This window comes from Candida parapsilosis, contig 005807, assembly GCF_000182765.1.
Source record: "Candida parapsilosis strain CDC317 annotated contig 005807".
NCBI classification, from domain to species: Eukaryota; Fungi; Ascomycota; class Pichiomycetes; order Serinales; family Debaryomycetaceae; genus Lodderomyces; species Lodderomyces parapsilosis.
Window position 1 is genome coordinate 303142 of NW_023503280.1, and position 21442 is coordinate 324583.

The following is a 21442-nucleotide window of genomic DNA, read 5'->3' on the forward strand; positions in this document are numbered from 1 at the left end:
CGTGTACAATCAATAACTTCAATCATGACCCTAAGAGATAAACTTCTGTCAATTACACATTCAATCGATGACACACTAAGCTTGCGAGGTGATTCGCCGGAGAAAGACGAACACCACGATAAGCATCATACTGATGATGCACTGCTAAAAAAGACAAGGGAAACTGCAACAAGACGTGATCTGGGTTTTGGCGAAGGCAAAAGCAAGAATGAGATGACAACGAGCCAAGATGAGCTGGGGAACGGTCCCAAACACGAAAAGCGAAAAGCTGAGAATCACACGTGTGGTCGTGCTAAGGAACTGACTGAGGAGTCGCATACGAATTCTGAGTTGAAGCAATCTGCACCCCGTCGCAGTGATACTCAAGAATCAGAGGAGGATTGTGCCATGCCATCTGGTGACATGAATGCAAACTTCTTTTCCACATTGATGAACAACACCACTCTCAGTTCTGGATTTGGATCGTTGCGCAATTTGAAAACTTCTGCAATGGAAAACTTTTTGAAAGGAAAAAAGGATGGCATAGACGAAGATAACCACAGAAATCACCATCACCATCATCAACAACAACAACACCAACACCTGAAACATTTGCATCCAGGAAAAGTCTCCAGCTCGACAACGAGTGGTGCATCACTGCCAATTCATAGTACACCTAATTCACGTCCAGCAAGTCCTCAACCTGTCCACAATCCTCACCACTCAAATGTCAATGCCGATGAAAGTAGTCACAAAACACTACCTCATGACATAACTAGTGGTGAAAACTCATCTACGGACGAGTCAAGTGACGAGGAGGAAGAGTTTGAAGCTTCTCGGTTAGCTGAACCTGGCGTACCAAGGAAGGAAGCTGATGAAACTTTTCTCGCAAGAGCAGAAAATCCTCCATCAGCAACACCAATGGATCTGGAGGTGACCTCTTACTCAACCTTGAACAATGATGCCTCCGCCCAAGAAGAGCCCCTCACAGATGGCGATACCCTTGCCAGTTTTAGGAAAAATACCATTATTCTTGAAGACGGGGGAAACCAGGGATTGACCAACGATCAAATTGAACATTTGACACCATTCCAGAAATCGGTTATTGAAAAATTGGACCCGCATCATATCAAGGAAGGAGTTTTAGTTAAAGTGCGTAACCGGCAAGATGAGCCTGGGGATGGTGGCAAGTTAAGTGCCACGAGGAAGTTGCTACGTTACAAGATTGCAGAGAGGTTGACACAAACCTTTGAATTGAGCCCAGATGACATATTCCGTGGAAACTTTAATGCCTGGTTAGTCAAAGATGTGATTCTACAAGGGCATATTTATTTGACGGAAAAGGCCTTGGTTTATTTCGCTTTTCTACCCCGGAGATACAGCATTGAAGAGTCCGCTGATCCAAGAAACTTTGACGATTCAGCTACGGTGGTTCATAGTGGAGCATTGGGTATGAAGACGGCAAAGTATGGGGACTCCAAATTCCAAACGGTATTAACCCACAGATATTGGGCAATTCTTCGTACGGAAACATTGACAATTTACAGTTCATTCACAGATTTATACTTTCCTCTCAAGGTTATTGATTTGAGGACTTGTTTGTACGCTGAGATAGCCACCAAGGAGAAAATCAAAGATGTAACCTCGCCGATACTGAGAGGCTCACAAACTCCATCAGCCATCCGTAGTGGATACACATCTGGTCAAATTACACCACCCATTATACTGGAAACAGCATCTGATCTCGATTCTATGCTCTCACAAGAAGGATTCGAGGCTACTGAAGATAATGTCGAAGCTAGAAGCTCCTCCGTGTGGATCAATTTGGTTGCAAAGAAAAAAACATATCGATTTCAATGTGACAATTTGCATTCGGCAAGACAATGGTGCAATACTTTGACAAAACTGATTTTCCAACTTCGTAATGCCACCACCACTGGGGATGTGTTTGTGAAAATTCCTATTGCAAATATTGTCGACTTTAGACGTCGTACCCTTTTCGAAGAGGAAGACGGTATCATTGATGAGGCAGAAAATGATATACCTTTGAGTTTTAGCATCAAATATGTAACTAACAATCCTCAGGAAAAGAAGAAGCGGGATAAGATAAAGGATAAATTCAAGCACGCTGAAGAAGAGATTTATCTTTTGGTTCCAAAGAGTGGTCTCGATTTTTTCAAGACTTTTGAGGATGTGATGCAAAAGCAGGCAACAAGAGTTCAAGAAGGGCACAAGATGTTTGGTTCCAAAAAACCAGAATTGGAAAAGACATTTACGTCGTTATCACCATCAGTAAACAGGGTGGTTCAAAACTTGATAAATTCGAATTTGCCGGAGGAGTCACGCGAAAACACATCAGCTTTTAAAAAGTTTGGTATTTCCTTCGGGTTACCTTTCAAGGACGAAATTACCCCAACATTCAACCTTCCTGAGGTGGAGCTTGAGCAGGATCATCTCTCATTTCCACGCGCAATGTCTGAGAATGTATTCAAAGATTTAGACATTACGTTTGAGTCCACGTTCAAAAACTTGAAAGATGCTTCAGACAGATGGGATAGCGATTATCAGAAAACAATCAATGCCATAGACAATCTTCCGATTCCGTCGCTTCGATTAGATCAAAAGGATACTAGAAAGCGAGGTTTTGGTAAGAACATTAAGTTGTTTTCCAATATGACAGCAAAGTTTTCTGCATCTCCCATCCATTATACTATCGAGGATAAATACTATGTCTCAGAATCAAAAGAACGTGAAGAAGCTTTACAACATTTCCAAGAGCACTTTTCATTGTATAATTCGAGGTTGGTTGCGTCCTATTATTGTCATTTGATAAGAACGGTTCCAGTTTACGGTAAGTTGTACGTTGCTGAGCATGATATTTGTTTCAGAAGCTTGCTTCCAGGTGTGTCTACCAAGATGATCCTTCCGTTGACAAACATCGATGGTATTGAACCAGTTAGTGGAAAAATATATGCGGGAACAAAACTCACTTTACAAGGGGCGGAAGAATTGAATTTGGAATTTGCATTTGCCAAGTCTCGTGACGATTTCACAAATGTTGCTTGGGAGTTGTTGGACAAACTTCACGCTAATGAAAGTTTCCACCCAAAACCACATGAATGGGGTCCCAACCATAATTTGGAGTTGTCAAAAACACGAATGGAGTATACAGACTCTGAAAGAAGAAGACTTGATGACAGAGACAATCATCGTGATTTGGAGATTGCCGAGCTGAAGGTGAGTCTCGCAAGGATCAAGATGTTTGAAGATCGTTTGACTTCGGCATCTGGGTTGGACATTCCAATCGTATTAGAAGATTCACCGTTTTTCAAAACCGAAATGAAACCTTCAACATCGTACAATATTACCCTTCTTACCATTGGATCACGAGGTGATGTTCAACCTTATATTGCCTTGGCGTTGGGATTGCAAAAGGAAGGGCACACAGTTACAATAGCTACACATGGCGAATTTAAAGATTGGATAGAGAAAGACCATCACATAAAGTTTAAAGAAATTGCTGGAAATCCAAGTGAGTTGATGTCATTCATGGTTGGGCATAGTACATTATCGGTTACGTTTTTAAAGGATGCACAAGCTAAATTCAAGGATTGGATTTCGAAATTGTTGACCACCAGTTGGCAGGCTTGTCAAGGAGCTGATCTTTTAATTGAGAGCCCTTCTGCAATGGCTGGAATACACATTGCCGAAGCTTTAGTGATTCCTTATTTTAGAGCATTCACAATGCCATGGACCAGAACAAGGGCATACCCGCAAGCGTTTTTGGTGCCTGATCAAAAGAGAGGTGGGTCATACAACTACATGACCCATGTCTTATTTGATAATGTCTTCTGGAAAGGAATCCTGGCCCAAGTGAACAAATGGCGTGTTAGAGAATTGGATTTACCGAAAACAAATTTGTATCGAATGCTGCAAACAAAAGTACCGTTTTTATATAACGTATCCCCATGTGTGTTACCACCAGCAAATGATTTCCCTGATTGGGTCAAGGTTACCGGATATTGGTTTTTGGATGAAGGTGGAAAAGACTATAAACCTAAGAAGGATTTGGTTAACTTTATCGATCAGGCAGCCAAGGATGAGAAAAAGATTGTATACATTGGATTCGGATCTATTGTTGTGAAGGATGCAGCATCATTGACCAGAGCGGTGGTTGAGGCTGTTCTTGAAGCTGATGTTAGGTGTATTTTGAACAAAGGATGGTCTGACCGAGGAAGCCACAAAGACAAGAATCAAATGGAAGTAGAATTACCTCCCGAAGTATTCAATGCCGGCTCTGTTCCTCATGATTGGTTGTTGCCTAAAGTTGATGCCGCTGTGCACCACGGCGGGTCTGGTACCACTGGTGCTGCGTTGAAAGCTGGATGTCCTAGTATCATTAAACCCTTCTTCGGTGACCAGTTTTTTTATGCGAGAAGGATTGAGGATATGGGTGCTGGGTTAGCATTGAAGAAGTTGACAGCAAAATCATTGGCAAAAGCACTCGTCACTGTAACTGAAGATTTAAAAATTATTGAAAAGACAAAGAGTGTGAGTAACCAAATCAACCACGAGTACGGTGTCTTAACTGCTATTGAGGCAATATACTCTGACATGGAGTATGCACGAAGCTTGATCTGGGCTAAAGAATTGCATAATGCCAATTACAAACGTCATCATCCTGATTTCAAGGCTCAATCCGGTTTGCAAACAGCTGAGGTGTCTGAAGACGAATCGGAGAGCGAGTATGACAGTGACAGTACTAGTGATGAAGAGGATGCCGATGGGGATTTGACGGAACGTGAAGATGATGAGAGGAAAAAGCACGAGCTGAATCTTAAAGGAAAGCGCTAGGAACAGAAAGAACTTCAATCATATGTACATTAGCATTAGAGTTAGAATTTGTTTAAAGAGATATTGAGTTTGTATTATTCAGCAGCAATTAGTGTAGGCATTGTCTATTGGATCTCTTCCAGATAGGGGTCCTCCCCATTCGGCAACTCTTTTGCCGGGTTTATTTATTATTTTTGGTTAAATCCTATCACGTGAAATTTGGCTATCATGAGTGAGTAATAAACTGGAGAAAGGAAGATCAAAATTTCATGGTTATTGTCCATCAAAAAATACGACCAACTGCCTAAAAGCACATTGTTGTTATTCATTGTATCTCATTTGTGATCCACTGCGTATTTATAAAGCTTTACAATAAAATCTACGGAAACATATTTCTTCATCGTACAACATTTCAACTCACAAAAATTTTGGCATCCACAGTTTTTTGCCTTTTTTTTTTTTTTGCTTTTTTTGTTCACCCCATCAAATCAACAGTTGTGCTGTGTGAAAAGATCCAAGTCACCATCTGACCCTAAAGTGTTACTGCATTGGACAATTCAGATCCTTTCGAACATCGATACCAAGCGTTCCCTATAAAAGAATAACCAAGTACCTGCTTTTTGCCATCATGACAAACGTTTACAAAGATATCACGGAAGAACAACGAGCAACGAACTCATATGCAGCTCTTGTGCCAGGTCAGACTATAGTTGAAATACCAGAATACACACTAGAATGTGGAGAGACATTGTATAACTTCCCCGTCGCGTACAAGACGTGGGGTCGATTGAACAAACGAGGCAACAACACATTACTAATATGTCATGCATTGACGGGGTCATCGGATGTACAAGATTGGTGGGGTCCATTATTAGGCACAGACAAGACGTTTGACCCATCGCGGTTTTTCATTGTTTGCATCAACTTTTTGGGATCACCTTATGGATCATGCTCGCCAGTCACGATTGACAAGTCCATTGGCAAACCATACGGACCAAATTTCCCCTTAGTTACAGCAAAGGATGACTTGGGTATACAAAAATTGATCTTGGACTCTTTACAAGTGAAGCGGATTGCTTGTGTGATTGGAGGTTCAATGGGTGGTATGTTGGCAATGGAATATTCCAGTACTTATAATAACTCTGATTACGTGAAAACAGTAATTGCGTTAGCCACTTCAGCCAGAGCTTCCGCATGGTGTATTTCATGGAATGAGACTCAACGTCAATGTATTTTCAGTGATCCATATTATGATGATGGCTACTATTATGAAAACAAGTTAGGCTTGAAACCTGACTCGGGGTTGAGTGCTGCTAGAATGGCGGCGCTACTTACTTATAGATCACGAAATTCATTTGAAACCAGATTTGGAAGAAAATTGGGCAAGTCCTTGAATAGCAAAGGAGACGACGAAATTGATGAATCTGGTAAAGTATATCCAAAGACAAAAGATGAAGAACACTGGCTCTTGCATAATGAAGGATCGCAACTGACTAATGGTCAACGTACAAACAAGGACAAGAAGCTACCTACATACTTCACAGCGCAATCATACTTGCGATATCAGGGCCAAAAATTTATCAAGAGATTTGATGCCAATTGTTATATTTCTATAACCAGAAAATTGGACACGCATGACATTACTCGTGGAATAGTTGATACTATCACTAATGAAGATCCTTTGCCTCAGTATTTGCAAACTTTGAAAAAGCCTCATTTGATAATAGGTATTGAATCGGATGGCTTATTCACTTATGGAGAACAAAAACTATTGGGTGAAAATATCCCAAATTCAATATTGAAAAAATTGGATTCACCTGAGGGACATGATGCATTCTTGCTTGAGTTTGAAATCATCAACGAATACTGTTTAGATTTCTTGAAAAAGAACCTACCAGAAATGTTTAGTGATGATGTGGAGTTGTTTGAAGACTGGGCTAGTTATGTACAAGATGTTGATAATGGAGGTAATTCTGTGTTTGGTGAAGCAGAGAAGAATATCACAAACTGGTAAACTTCATTTGTGTCAAGTGATTAATGTATAGAGACTGGGAAATGTAGTAGAATTGAATGATCCATTTTTCGTGTAGAGCGTAGTTTTAATTTTTCTTTTATTTTTTTGCAACAAAATTATTGTAAAAAGACCACCGGCTGAGGAGAAGAAGTCAAAAAAACAAGCCTATATGGTCATGCAATTATGGGAAGGCATAGGGGGTATTCAATGACAGATGAGACAAGCATTAGAATGCATTAAATGTGTGGCTACTCACCTGCAAATTTGACGCAAGAGTTATTACATATTTAGTTGAATCATAGTCCAAGAAAGTTTTCACTCTACAACCAAAAATACAAGAATAAGACACCACTTGGAATGTATTACTCAGAGAACACCTATTCATTAAATAAAGATGGTCTTAGGATATGGTTCGGCGACAATTAACACAAATTGGCAACGATGAAGCTCATCAGATCCATATGGGGAAACACATCCATTGAAAAAGGAGGACGCTAAGCTAAGAACAATAGTGATATTTGCATGAAAGTGTTCATCGTCTAATGGAAAAAGACAATAGAGTGGGTATCATAACCGACAACCACATTATACTTAGTATACTTGGCGGGCAGTAGATTGTATTGTGGTCAAAACTCTTGTATTATCCCCTAACCATTTGTTTCAAGTTTGACAAAACACGAGAAAATGGTTGTGTGAAATGTCTCATGTGTTAAAGTTGTGACACTGATGTTTACATTCCTTCCTAATTGGGAAAACTGTTTTTGTTTTTGTTTATGTTTACAACATACAAAAGTAAAACATAACAATAAACAAAAACCATAACACCTACACAATAACGAAATTGATAAATTTTGACCCAACTATATTTGTTTAATAACATATCGTCAAAATCCTTAATGATCACTACTTCTCCTTTAACCAACAGATCTTGAATACACCTACTTTTCAACCTTTCACGACAGTTCGCTAGAACCACCACATACACTGATACAACACACAGCACCTTTGATAAAGGATATTTTTTTTGGTCTTTTGCGCAAGAAAAAAAAAAAAAAAATCAGGCTACTCCAAAGGACCAAATTCAATTTTTTCCAATTTTGCGCACCGTTCTTTACCTAACAACCAGAGGGGTGTACACAGCCAAAACAACACCAGCAGGACCTTCCCTTGAAACCCAAAACACATACAATTGGAACCACCCGTTCAGTGCCTCGACTTCACATAGAGTGTCTAATTCCATCATAATTATTCACCAGGTGTATAATCCACTCACTATAATCAAAACAACAAATTGGCTACAAAATATACAGCAGAAGCATGTCGGCAAACGTAGTCACCATCACACACGAAGAAGCATTTTCAAATACTGATGATGCACCTCCCAGAAGATCATCGTCAAGACACTCTAGTAGCTCCAGTCATACTCCCAACAGTCAAGTTCCGCGAGGCATACCAGAACTACCGGCAGCAGGAACCACAAAAGCAAGCCAAAATCAACCACTGAATATACCCCCGTCATCATCAAGTTCAACCGTATCCTCGCAAATGCACTCTGGTATGCAGAAAAGAGTCCAGAGAGAAGTCAGGTTCGGTGCATATATACTAGGCTCAACCCTTGGAGAGGGTGAGTTTGGTAAAGTCAAATTAGGCTGGAGGAAAGATGGCAAATATCCGAGTCAAGTGGCCATCAAATTGGTGAAGAGGTCCACCATTATTAAAGACTCTGACTCAGAGGTTAAGATTCATCGAGAGATTAACTCATTAAAGTTGTTAAACCACCCGAATATTGTCAACTTGGTGGAAGTGATGAAGAGCGGGAAGTATGTTGGTATCGTATTGGAATATGCATCCGGCGGTGAATTATTCGATTACATTTTACAACATAAGTACTTGAAGGAACCAGTGGCGAAAAAGATCTTTGCCCAATTGGTCAGCGGTGTTGATTACATGCATTCTAAAGGATTGATTCATCGTGATTTGAAGTTGGAAAATTTGTTGCTTGACAAACACAAGAATGTCATCATTAGTGATTTTGGATTTGTAAATTCATGTGGTGACAAAAGTAATGATCTTATGAAGACAAGTTGCGGGTCTCCTTGTTATGCTGCCCCTGAATTGGTGTTGACACAAACTCCATATGAGGGTAGAAAAGCCGACGTTTGGTCGTTGGGAGTGATATTGTATGCCATGTTGTCAGGGTACTTGCCATTTGACGACGATCCAGAAAATGAAGATGGGTCTGACATTATCAAATTGTATCATTATATCTGCAAAACTCCATTGACGTTTCCCGAGTATGTTAGTCCATTGGCACGTGATTTACTTAGAAAAATTATCGTTTCCGATCCAAGGAAAAGAATAGGTATTGATGCAATTAGGAACCATCCATTTTTGAGTTCATATTCGGCATTGCTATCCATTAGACAACCAGAATGGGATAGAATTTATCGAGAAAAACATGCAGCTACATCTGCAAGTGTGGCTGCTGCTGCCTTGGCTGAACAACAAACACCCGTATACAATAAGAGGTTCTCAATGATCAACACGCCAACCAGCTCATCCTCATTAATGGGACCTTCAATATATCATCACCAGCAAATGTCGCATTTGCAACCACAAAGTGCCAGACCCCAACCAGCATCGGATCACTCGAGATCATACTCGTCAACCAGTATCAGTCTTCTATATGCGTCTCCTTCCATGTCCACTTCCAACTCACCTAAACCTGTCGACTTACCGGATAATGCATCGAAAACCTCATCGCCAAAGAAACCATCTTCTGTATCACCAACAAGGGGACATCAAAAGTCTGCATCAATTTCTAATTCGACATCATCGGCTAGCTTTGCATTGAAGTCGATGGTTAATGATGAAATCGCAACAAGATCGACAACTACATCTGCCAATTATCCAAACTCCTCAATAATATCAACAATTGTTGAAAGTCCAACCAAGCCGGCTGTTCCAGGTTCTTCTAACGCCTTGCCACCTATTGCTAAGTTGTTGCCACCAAAGGAATTCTCCAAGTTACCACCGGCAGCAAAGAAACCAAGACCTACATCGTATCATCCATCGTCAATGACTTCCTCATTGATTTCACCTTCTCCAGTCACTATTTCGTACAAGGACATTATCAAATTTCCAGCTACAAATTCCAATATTTCATATCCAAATTCAATGACTCAATACATTTCAACTTCGCCACCAAAGGAGACATTTAGTGCTGATTCCCGTCCACTGTCTAGTAGAAGAAACTCGGTTGTCACTCATGTGCACGTTAATGGCGTGTTAAGTAAGGACAACTTACCCGGACATAGCGGTTACAGCGGTTACAATTCGTCACCAGATAACAAGAGAAACTCGGTATTGAGTTACTTAGAGGATAAGATTGAAGCATTGGATTTAACGGAAAGCATTCATCACTCACCTACAAAGTCGAGTAAGAGTTCTGTTGCTGAGAAAGACGAAGTTGGTGACTCGCTCAATAGGCAAGATTCATCTGAAGTAGCAAAGGAGGACCAGAAGTCTTTGAACAAGGAAGCAGAAACTGATCTGGCGAAAGACGAAGTGGAGACAGTGCTCAACAAGTCGGATAATGATGAAATCCCACAAGTCGAGGCAATTCCGGAGTCAAAAGATAAAGTGAAGAACGAATTTATGGCCGAAGGCAAACAAGAGCCAACTGACGAGAATTTACCCGAACCAATGGAGGAGTATATCGAGAAGCCATGTCCCACCAATATCGAGAGCAAGCCACAAACAAACGATGTCCAACCAAAAACGGCAGAACCAAAAACAAGAAAGTCAGTGGATGCTAATAGGAGATCAAGTACATCAAGAAGATACCACACTAATGACGAGAATAAAGAGAATCGTGAACACAAAGAAGCTAAAAAGAGAAACAGATTCAGCTTGTTGTCCTTTTACAGCTCATATCACTCTTCGAGCTCAAACGTGTCATTACCAACAACAAAGGATGGGTCTAATTTTTCAACTCATGCGACAAATTCCACAGCACCAACGCCATTGTCAAAAGAGACCAACAAAAGTGATACAGTGACAACTACTATTTCTTCAACTTCACAAGCAACGGCAAAGCCAAAATCCAAAACAAGAAAGGTTTTGGAACCTGCAAATGATGCCCATATGAATAAAAAGGACTCCAAACGTGTTCATTCCAGTTCTAGTTCCAGTGGGCATGGACATAACAGTTCGAAACGTCATTCGATTGCTGCTCCTGGTGCTGGCGGCAACAACAACAACAACAACACGCACAAGGAAACAAGTGCAGCTAGAAAAGTAATGGATTTTTTCAAGAGAAGAAGTGTTAGAGTAGGGTGAGAAACACGAAGTGAAAGAAGGGAAGGATATATGAAGGCGGGGAGGCTCAGAAAGACGCTTGATCTTTGTATCCCATGTATTCTATTTTTTTTTTTAAGTAATGTTTGTTTGATTATATAATGAGATTAATTTTTTTGTGTATATTCAGTTCTTATGGGGGGTAGGGGGTGCGGTTAGTGACGAACGACATGTAGTTTATTGTCAAAATCGAATTTGATGAGATTGAAATGTTAGGGCGGTGTGATTTCGGAGTTAGGAGTTGCCTGTTTAGGCTGGAATCAAGTCATGTGATATACTACATTGCCATAAATAATTGGCATTTCGTTTGTTTTCAATTATACCATCTATGACTAATTGAAGGTCTCTCCTCCCCTTCTTTTGTTATTGGATGTCTCACTTCACTATACATTTTGTGATACGATACAAATTTGGTTTGATGTGATTTGGAAAAAAAAAAGAAACTTATATACAGATTGATTTCTATAAAAGAAAGACCCTTATTCTACTTGAAAGCTCTCTCCACCAAATTGTATTCAAAAGTCCATTACTACAAACAATGACTCAGGACAACCCCAAAGCTTCAGAACACCTACCGAGTGGGTCACTGCAAACTTTTGTTCGTAATGGAATAGAAATTGAAATACAACCATATCGAGAGGAGTCCGCCAATGGCGATAGCCAGCAACAGGAGACTGCAAAACACTCACCAATAGACAAGAAAGAGAGTTCACCACTTGATGAAACCTTGGAATCTACAATCCTCTCTGAGATCCAGCAGGGTCAGTATATATGCCTTGTTTGCACTGGTGAAATTGATCAAGACTCAACAATATGGAGCTGTCAAGAATGTTTTCGAGTTTACGACTTGGAGTGTATCAAAGATTGGGCATTACGCGGGTCATCTACAAACAAAACAAACAGAACCTGGAGATGCCCTGCATGCAACCATGAATCAAAAACACTTCCCAAGAAGTTCACATGTTGGTGTGGCAAAGTGAAAAATCCTGACAAGAACCCTTTGATGCCTTTTAGTTGTGGCAATTTGTGCAACTTCAAATACCCAAGCTGTATTCATAAGTGTTTGAATACATGTCATCCAGGTAAACACCCGGTTTGTGGTGCATCTGGTCCTGTTATGAAGTGCCATTGTGGAAAGGAAAAGAAACAATTGCCCTGTATAATTACACCTTATAAGAAAGGCTGGAAATGTGATCATCCATGTGGTAAATTTGTGTGTGATTTAAATCATAAGTGTACTAAAGGCTGCCATGGTGGTTCTTGTGGTAAATGCCAAAAGAAGGTTGAGTACAAGTGTTATTGTGGTGACATTAAATTGAAAACAAAGTGTTCCAAGCGCAAGCCCGTGGAATGTGTAAACTATCAGGGTGAGAAATGGATTGGGGGTGGGTCTTGTGGTAAGGTGAAGAAGTACTATTACTCTTGTGGAGAACATTATGAAACATTCACCTGTCAGCCGCCGCCAAGAATGGATCACGCTAAATGCAAATACTCACCGGACGTCATTTCAACTTGTTATTGTGGGAGTATTCAAGTTGACTCTTCAAATAGGACAAAATGTACCGATCCCGTGGTTGAATGTGACAACGTTTGTGACAAATTGTTGCCGTGCGGTTGTCGTTGCCAATTCAAATGTCACTCAGGTCCCTGTGAATGCACATCGATATTTGATATTACATGTGAATGTGGCCATGAAAAGTTTAGCGCCCCTTGTCAGTTTTTTCAACTGGGTATTAAAATCAAATGTCATCACAAATGCTCAGTTTTATTGAGCTGTCGAAAACATTATCATCGTGCTGAATGTTGTCCATATGAACAAGTAGCTTTGGAAAGAGAACGGGCTAAGAAGAAAGCAGTAAGAAACAATTTGCGTCGTACTCTACGTGATGACATCATGTCAATTGAAGCTGTACACATTTGCACACAAACATGTAATCGATTGAAATTGTGTGGACAACATCAATGTCAAGCTATGTGCCATAGTGGTCCATGTGAAGTATGTTTGGAGTCAACAAATGAAGATTTGGTTTGTAATTGTGGCAAAACTGTGATCCCTGCACCAGTGAGATGTGGCACTGAGTTGGTATGCCACGAACAGTGCACCAGACCAACAACATGTGGTCATCGCCCCGAACCCCATGAATGCCACAATGATGATGTGTCGTGCCCCAAGTGTACCGTGTTGGTGAAAAAGAGATGTGATTGTGGAGCTAGGCTGGATATACCAGTTTTGTGCTCTCAAGAACGTGTCAGTTGTGGGAAAATGTGTTTGGTGTCGAAGAAATGTGGACATCCATGCTTACGTACATGTTCAGCAAAATGCACTCAAGATGATGATCATGTTTCTGCCAATCAGTGTTTGGTGAAGTGTCAAAAAGTGAGAAAGAATTGTCCACATTTATGCAAATTGAAATGTCATTTTGATAAAGTGGGCAAAAGCAAGAGCTGCGACGCAGTTGAATGTAACGAATCGGTCACAATTCAATGTGAATGCGGCAACTTGAAAAAGACTGTGCCCTGTGGTGCATCCCTCAATAATCTAACTACAATTGGAACCATATTGGAATGTAATGAATCTTGTACTGCAGCGAAACGTGATGCAAAATTACGTGAAGCTTTTGCTGTTGATGTACCTGAAGACGAAAAAATAATCTATAACGATTATGTCTTGAACACATTTGCCAAACAGTCCAAATGGTGTACACGAATTGAAAACATCATCCGTACGTTTCTTGAAGATTACAATTACCAAATCAGTCAAGGAATTGAATCACCCAAGAAATCATACCATTTCCCACCAATGACATCACCACAACGACAATTTATTCATGAATTGGCTCAATCTTATAATCTATATACTGAATCACAAGATCAAGAGCCGAAACGATCGGTTTTTATCGTCATTACTCGATTAACATTTGTTCCTGCATCAACGATACAAAATTGTCTAGATTTGACTCAATTGAAACAAAAGCAACAATTGCAAATTGAATCAATGACTCAACAACAAATTGATGATGCGTTGTTTAATGCGATAATCATTCAAGATACATTTTTCGGTGTCACTAAAGACGACTTGCAAAATTCATTGGCCAAATACCACCAAATCGGCAGCAAAGATGATGAAGATGCAGGAGAAGGAGGAGATGGAGGAGACGGGAGTGGTGGATTTACAATATCGTGGCTAAAAGAATCAACATTCATCCTATATGACACAACCTGGTTTCAAAAAATGGATCGAGAGTTTGAATCATTATTGGAGGAATTGTGCACCATGTTTCGCAAAACCTTACGACAAAATTCGTTGGCATTTGATTGTAAGTTATGCTTGATTGATCCTAGTGTTAGTTTTGTGATGAAAATTGATCGAAGGAAACGGGTTGATGGAGATATGAACGGGGAAGGTTTGGGCAAGAAGAATGAGAGTAAGAATAGTTTTGATGTTTTACAACTGGATGAGTTGGTGATTGGAGGTTAGAGAGAAAAAGCTACATAATTTGTATAGATGTTATAAAAGTTAATTTATTATTCAGATAACCCTTATATTTACTCTTGATCAATTTCTTGTTGGTGGGTTGTGTCCTGTGTTGGTACATTCTCCACTGTCTCGTTTACTATTCTGTCTCCAGTGTCGTTAACTCTATCCTCCATATCTTCGCCTCCATTCCCATCACCATCATCACTCTCGCCACCTTCATGCCCCTGCATTTCTCCCGATTTTTTGTGCTTTCTCCTCCTTCTACTCTTCTTTTCCCCACCCTCTTGGTCACCATTAGTCGCCTCACCTTTCTTTCTCTTCTTTACACTCAATGGATTAGGCCCTTTTGGTCCTTTCCTCTTTTTCTTAACAAGCGCACCACTTGCTTCCTCGTCATCTTTTTCTTCCTCTTCCTCGTGCTTTTCAACAACTTTTCCTGCTTGTAAATCATTCAATCCACCAGTCAACTTTTTCAGTTCCCATTCCTCACTATACTTGGCACTGGCATCGCTTAGTGGTTCCATAACCATAACTGATCGATTCATGTACACCAAAGGAACACCTGGCACCTTTCTCAATTTCCTCCTCAATTGCAAATCTTGAGTCGCTACTACATATCGATGCTTATTCTCACCATTAATGTCAACTATACTGTGAATACAATCAGCGGGAGCAATAGCTTCACGATGATTACATTTTCTTCGTTCAAACGTCTTGGCCAAATTGATTGACTCTTGGTTCTTGGTGTCATATAGTGCTTGCATGCAGCATTGGGTAATCATTGGTTTGTTTTCAGCTTGAATAGTTCGTGTAAGACCCTTGTGGATGTCAAAGGAGGATTTTTGACAAGTGGTGACAATTTCATCATCGACTATGATTTGATAAGGTTCTCGAAATTTGAATGTGTAGTGGTATACATTCATTTGCTTCTTGTACGCCTTGGCTCTTTTTTGTCTCATGGTTGAGGGATATTATTGTGGAGATGACGATGTTAATTTGGTTTAAAATGAAATGGATAAAAGATTGAATCTTTTTGCGATGATCCGATGTGTCGCATTTAACTTTACGACACACAAAATTTTGTCACCTACAAAAGCCTAGAGTTATGCCGCTCTAGTTTAACTCATTCGAATTACAAAATTAATTAAAAGGGTCGCTACTACTAATAAAACATCATCTATCTCTATCCCTAGTCTTTACAGCAGTTTGAATCTAAATTTAGACGACAAACCCAACCCCTTTTTCGTAGTTGATGGAGGTGCTGGGGGCATAACCTGTGATGGCAAAACAGGTTCACCTTCATTTAAAGCTTGATTAGCCCTAAATGATAAACTTTCTTCTTGTAACAATCGATCACTCTTTGTGAAATAGTGATTACGCTCTTTATTAGCTTTTGCCGGAGATCTGAAAACGGCAAAATTTCTTAAAATGGCATGCGAAAACTTCGTTGGTGCATCTTCAGCAGCCGTCCATTCTGGTACTCCTGTAAATCTAACCTTTTTAATGACTGGAGGTTCCTCTGTAGTCGCTGTTGCCGACGTTGCTTCATTGGACGAGCCCACAATTAAGGTGTTTTGATCATCAAAACCGGAAATTGTATCAGTGGTGATTTCTGTCTGAGTAGTTGTAGTAGAAGAGGCAGTTGCTGGTGCTGGCTGTTGTGTCAGATCTACACTGCTTCCCAACGTGGAGCTGGACGCAGCAGTAGAATTGGATGAGTTGTCTTGCGATGTTGATTGACTATCTGACGTCGCTTTGGGTGGGAACTCGGGAATGAAACTATTGCGCTGTGTATTGCTTCGCGTGACTTGATCTCTAGTTCTACGAACAGGGTGTCCTGGATTTTTGGAATGCAATTGGTGTGAGTGCGTACTTGCTGATGCGGCTGCTGGGATTGCACCAGAAGGAGGTGGTGGCACTGTTGGCTCTGGTGATTGTGATTCACTCACTTTCGGCCTTTCAACGTATCTTTTCATGTTGAGCTCAGAAGTGTGATTAGGATCATAAACAACGGAATTGAATGTCTCTCTTTGAGTGGTCATCAAATCACCAGACTTTGCTGCATCTCGAATATGTTGTTGCAATCTTTGAGATGCTGAACGCTTTACATTTACTTGAACAGCATCCTCCGATGGCTCTTCACTAACAGCGATCAACTTCTTTGTGAGTGAACTATGTGCACTCAGTGCGTCGCCATTCACTGATTGTACGTTATTGGGCGTATCAGATGACAGTGGGTGCCGTTGTGTCTTTTGTTGATGCTGCTGTTTCTGCTGCGCCTGTTCTTGTTGCTGCTGTTGCTGTTGCTTGTGCGGAGAAGACACCTTGGCACCATTGGCTTTCAAAGCAGCAGCTGCCCCGGATGTAGCTATAGTTTCATTCGCTAGTGGGTGCGAATTAGATCTCCGACGTCCTTGAGTTGAAGTGCTTTGGCCCTGAGTGGAGTTTGCTTTACCACCAGTTGCTTTCCCATCTGCAACGTTTCCATTCTCGAGACTTGAATTTGACGAATTATGTTGTTGTTGCTGAAACAACATCGAATTTGGTCTAGCTCTTGGCGATGAGACTCTCGAATTTCCAAGTCCCTTATTAGGCGACGTCAATGATCCTCTTCTCATTAGACCCGAGGATGGAACTGATGTGTTGCTGCCATTACTAGTAACACTCGAAGTTGAAGACGAGCGTGATCTTCTTCCGCCACCACCACCACCATTGTCATTCAAATCTAAAGTCTTTAAGTGCCTTTCCATGGCTGAAGGTTGAACATTATTAGGTTTTGTAGCTTGTGGTTGTTGCGTTTTTGGCGCACCTGTTGACTGAGGTGGTTTTGGTTTCAACTCAGGTATAGTCTCATAAATCTTGTCCAAGTTATCTCTGGGTAGATTATAGACAGTTCTAAATTTTTTTTCAGCAACAATCCAGCTTATCCCAAACTCCTTCAATACGTTCAATGCTTTTTCAGTCACATTAAGACCTTGTACGACAAAATTTATATGTGTGCTAACATTTTTAGGATTAATCTCTAGCTTGGTATCTTGACGTATTAATCTCGTAATGTTGGCAATAAGAGTACCATTCTTCTTCATTGAGTTGTAATAGTCATCCATATTTTTCAATATATTAGTCTTGAAATATGCTGCATTAGCACAATGATAAAGAAACTTGGAATCAACTAAATGTTCATGATTGGAAAGATATATTTTCCTTCCGAATCTTCGTACAATGGTGTAAATTTCATTCAATCTCGAAGTGAGAAGGAAAATCTTGTGCACTGCATATAAATCATTGACTTTTGGTTTCTTTAATGATTCAATCATGGGTTTCAATTTAACCAACAGTTTCTCCATTTGTTGTATAATCACAAACAATTCTTTGAGATCCATATCAATTAATGAGGCTTCTTCGTAATGTTGGATGTTGGTCAGCTCATCATTGGATAATGGAAAAGACACATCATTCAATTGTAGATCAATGTCTTGGTGGAATATATCTTGAGAAATAATGTGATCCAATTTGGAATAGTATGTGTCGAAATTGGAACCCTTTGACGTGTTTGCCTTTTCAATTTTAGCCAACTCAAGCCTCTTTTTGTAGCCATTCAAACAGATGGTACTCAAAACTTCAACTTGTTTCAAACACTTTAGCGTATCTTCAAGGGATGGGAAATCGTCAAGTGCCAGTACTGGTAAATCAGGTATATCATAAGGAATGTGAGACAAATTTGCCGCAATGTTAATGGTGCCAATTTGAATGGGTTTAAAATTGGACAATTTGTGAAACCTGGAATCAAATGCTTTGTCATTGATTGCAAAGACACTTCCTGTTAACAAGACGATATAATGAATCAATGGAATTCCTGTAGTTGAAGATTGCAATCGTTTTAAGCTAGCAATGAACTTTTCTAATTTATGTACTCCGTATTCGTATTGTAGTAACTTACAGTCTAGCGACGTAATTATCTTGGGATTATATTGCGGTGCTTGTTGCAATGCCAGTTGCGATGCCAGTTGCGATGCCAGTTGCAGTGGCTTTTGGGATGCCTGCTGAGATCTCTGTTGGGGTATCTCTTGTGGTGTCTGTTGCGGAGTGGGTACAGCTGCATTAGTATCCTTTGTAGGAGTAGTTGCTTCCAGAGCAACTGTGGATTCAGTCATAATTCAGTTAATAATTCCAATTCCAAAACAAAAATATTAAGTAAACGCGTTTGAATATTCAATGGTTATGGTCTATGATTGTTTGTCGATTTCGATACGCTCAAAAGGTGGTGTATATAATGGCAATAACTTTAGTTTCAACTATGCTTTTTGCCGTTTACCTTATCAAAAATTTTGGGCAATTATTTTTTTTTTTGTTTTTTCTTTTATTTTGGTGAACAACGAAAGATCAACAACAGTTTGTGACCAAAGTGTAAAGGATGTGTTGATGTTGGGGGAAAGTAACTCGCGCGTGTATGTTCTTTGCTTGTCTAGTGTGATTAGTTGATTGTTATGGGTTTCCTCTTGTTGCTGTTGTGTTTAGAAAAGTATTAGTAGTGTTCTATACAGTTTGTGTTGTCAGTTGTCAAAATTCTGCTTTAATTTATTTTGAGTTTGAGAGACAATTTTCTCCTGTGCTTATTTTTTTTTTGAACAAACTGCTAAGAGGTTAAGTAGTTTACAACAGTTGATACATTCAACACACGCACAAGCACACTCATTCAATAGTACTAGCATCGGTCACTACTACAATCGATTAATATGACATCAACATCTGGGTCTTCCTCATCTTACAAGTATATGCTATACTTTGTCGGTATACTCCTACTAATTCATTCAGGATACTCTGCATTTGAATTCCATAAATACGCAATACACTACAACCACCATCTCCATCAACAACACCAACAACACCAGCAGCAACAACACGATCATCATAGCTCTTTTCAGTCTATTTCTTTACCATTGGATATTTACATTGAGGCCATTGTTGGATTTATTATAGTCATGGTCGGAGCTTTAGTTTCAATTGAAAATCCAGTGCATTTGTCAATCAAAAATGGAGAGGACAAGTTGGTTTTTGAAGAGCTGAAGTATTTGAGACCGATTGAAATGAAGGATAGTTTAAAATTGGGTGATGCTGTTGGTATAAATGCATTTGAAGAATTACAACTGAGATTGCCATTTATTGATATTGTAGCAAAGAGGCAAGAGTATGAAGATTGGGTTAATCAAGAAAAGTCAAAGTTGGAGTCAAAGCAATAGGAAGAGAGAGGGGTATAGAGGAATTGGTTAGAGTTTTGTCGTTATGTGATGGAAATTTCTAGGTATAGTTTGTGAATTTGTTCTTGATGAATTCTATAAATATACAAATAAGCATACTCCTTAACAGCCCAAGTATATAAAAAAAAGGCAAACTCAACCCAATGTTGAAACGGTAAAGAAGACATATTTGAGCTCTTTTTTAGCTTGATTCGAAGTTGACAGTAGTGAATTACACAATCTCCTGTTCAGCTACCCCACCCCCCTTCTTATATGGTCTTTTTCTGCAATTTTTCAGCCTGTTTTCTCATCTTTGCTTCTCTTGCAGCTTTACCCTTTGGACCGGCTTCAGTTTCCAAGAAATAATCCCACCATCTAAAACTAGATGAATATCCACCAATAAAATAATGATGATGTTCATCATGATGATCAGCACCTGCCCAAAATGGCAAGAAGTGATGTAATGACCAAGGGAACTCGTATCCAGAATGAGAATCAACTGCTTGAAACAATCTCAATACAATCCACACTGAAACTGTAAATAAATGTAAATTGCCAGTGATAATACACCACAAGATTGGGATCCCAACAGTTCCCAACCCCAACAAGGCAACTTCTATTGGATGAGCATATTCTGCAGCTAACCCAAAGGGAGCAGCATATCTATGATGTTGCTTGTGAATATATTTGTAAAAAACCCCATAATGTAACCCACGATGAAACCAATAATGCCAAGTATCTTCCAATACGAAAAACACCGCCAATTGCAACAACATTTGGCTTATACTGGGAAATGGCACATCAAAAGAAATTCCAATTTTTTGACACAAAGGGTGGAAAAACCAAATGGGGAACGCTTCAACAAGAAAATGTGAAGTTAAAACCAGTTTCAAACATTCCCATTGTTCTTGATCACTAGGGATTTTTTCATCTTGAATCTTCCATTTTCTGAAATATGGGATCCTATCAATTATAGCCCATGGTAAACATCTACCGAAATAAAAAAATTCGTGAGTAACAAAGAATAATAACCCGGTAGCAAATAAATCGTTGTTCATGTAATAGTAGTAACTAGCCCATAATTTTTCAACAAAGTTTAAATTGGGAACTTGGTTGAAATTGTTGTAAGCATCCATAAAGGAAGTTCCATTAGAAAACAGGGAGTAGTCGTAGTAAACTTTACTTGAGGACATTGATGACTGTGTGCGTATGTGGCGATGGCTGTGTGTGTGTGTGTGATATGGTTGAAATATCTGAAGAGAGACACTAATTGACTGTGAATATTTGTATGTAATGAAAGAAGTAGTTGCTCCTCTCAAAGAGTAACAAGAATGACAGTTGGTAAAGCGAAGGGGATGTTATTCAATGGATATTTATACAAGAAACCGATAGAAGAAAGGAGCGTGTATGAACAGAGATTAATATTTTCTTCTTGCCAATAGAACATTAAAACAAATGAAAGACGGAAAAAAAAAAAATAAAAAATAAAAAAAGAAAAAAAAGAAACGAGAGACACCAATGAGTCTAAACGAGGATCAGCAA

General features: G+C 39.6%; 8 protein-coding genes across 8 annotated transcripts; 5 read left to right on the forward strand and 3 right to left on the reverse strand. All coding sequences in view use genetic code 12, as the record gives it.

The window, feature by feature from the left end:
• Positions 1-24: 24 nt before the first annotated feature.
• UGT51C1 (Ugt51c1p) lies at positions 25-4833 on the forward strand (the record flags this gene model as incomplete). Its single annotated transcript, XM_036807973.1, has 1 exon — positions 25-4833. The coding sequence occupies one exon, from the start codon at positions 25-27 to the stop codon at positions 4831-4833; it is 4809 nt and encodes a 1602-aa protein (XP_036664757.1).
• A 607-nt stretch (positions 4834-5440) lies between these two features.
• MET2 (homoserine O-acetyltransferase) lies at positions 5441-6826 on the forward strand (the record flags this gene model as incomplete). Its single annotated transcript, XM_036807974.1, has 1 exon — positions 5441-6826. One exon carries the CDS (start codon positions 5441-5443, stop codon positions 6824-6826), a length of 1386 nt encoding a protein of 461 aa, XP_036664758.1.
• Positions 6827-8143: 1317 nt separating this feature from the next.
• On the forward strand, positions 8144-11167 carry CPAR2_801360 (protein kinase; the record flags this gene model as incomplete). The annotated part of the gene is made up of 1 exon (XM_036807975.1): positions 8144-11167. The coding sequence occupies one exon, from the start codon at positions 8144-8146 to the stop codon at positions 11165-11167; it is 3024 nt and encodes a 1007-aa protein (XP_036664759.1).
• Positions 11168-11723: 556 nt separating this feature from the next.
• Positions 11724-14663, forward strand: CPAR2_801370 (uncharacterized protein; the record flags this gene model as incomplete). The annotated part of the gene is made up of 1 exon (XM_036807976.1): positions 11724-14663. One exon carries the CDS (start codon positions 11724-11726, stop codon positions 14661-14663), a length of 2940 nt encoding a protein of 979 aa, XP_036664760.1.
• Positions 14664-14731: 68 nt separating this feature from the next.
• CPAR2_801380 (rRNA-binding ribosome biosynthesis protein) lies at positions 14732-15622 on the reverse strand (the record flags this gene model as incomplete). The annotated part of the gene is made up of 1 exon (XM_036807977.1): positions 14732-15622. The coding sequence occupies one exon, from the start codon at positions 15620-15622 to the stop codon at positions 14732-14734; it is 891 nt and encodes a 296-aa protein (XP_036664761.1).
• A 237-nt stretch (positions 15623-15859) lies between these two features.
• On the reverse strand, positions 15860-18817 carry CPAR2_801390 (protein phosphatase regulator; the record flags this gene model as incomplete). The annotated part of the gene is made up of 1 exon (XM_036807979.1): positions 15860-18817. The coding sequence occupies one exon, from the start codon at positions 18815-18817 to the stop codon at positions 15860-15862; it is 2958 nt and encodes a 985-aa protein (XP_036664762.1).
• A 582-nt stretch (positions 18818-19399) lies between these two features.
• Positions 19400-19903, forward strand: CPAR2_801400 (uncharacterized protein; the record flags this gene model as incomplete). Its single annotated transcript, XM_036807980.1, has 1 exon — positions 19400-19903. The coding sequence occupies one exon, from the start codon at positions 19400-19402 to the stop codon at positions 19901-19903; it is 504 nt and encodes a 167-aa protein (XP_036664763.1).
• Positions 19904-20169: 266 nt separating this feature from the next.
• Positions 20170-21093, reverse strand: ERG25 (methylsterol monooxygenase; the record flags this gene model as incomplete). Its single annotated transcript, XM_036807981.1, has 1 exon — positions 20170-21093. The coding sequence occupies one exon, from the start codon at positions 21091-21093 to the stop codon at positions 20170-20172; it is 924 nt and encodes a 307-aa protein (XP_036664764.1).
• Positions 21094-21442: the final 349 nt, after the last annotated feature.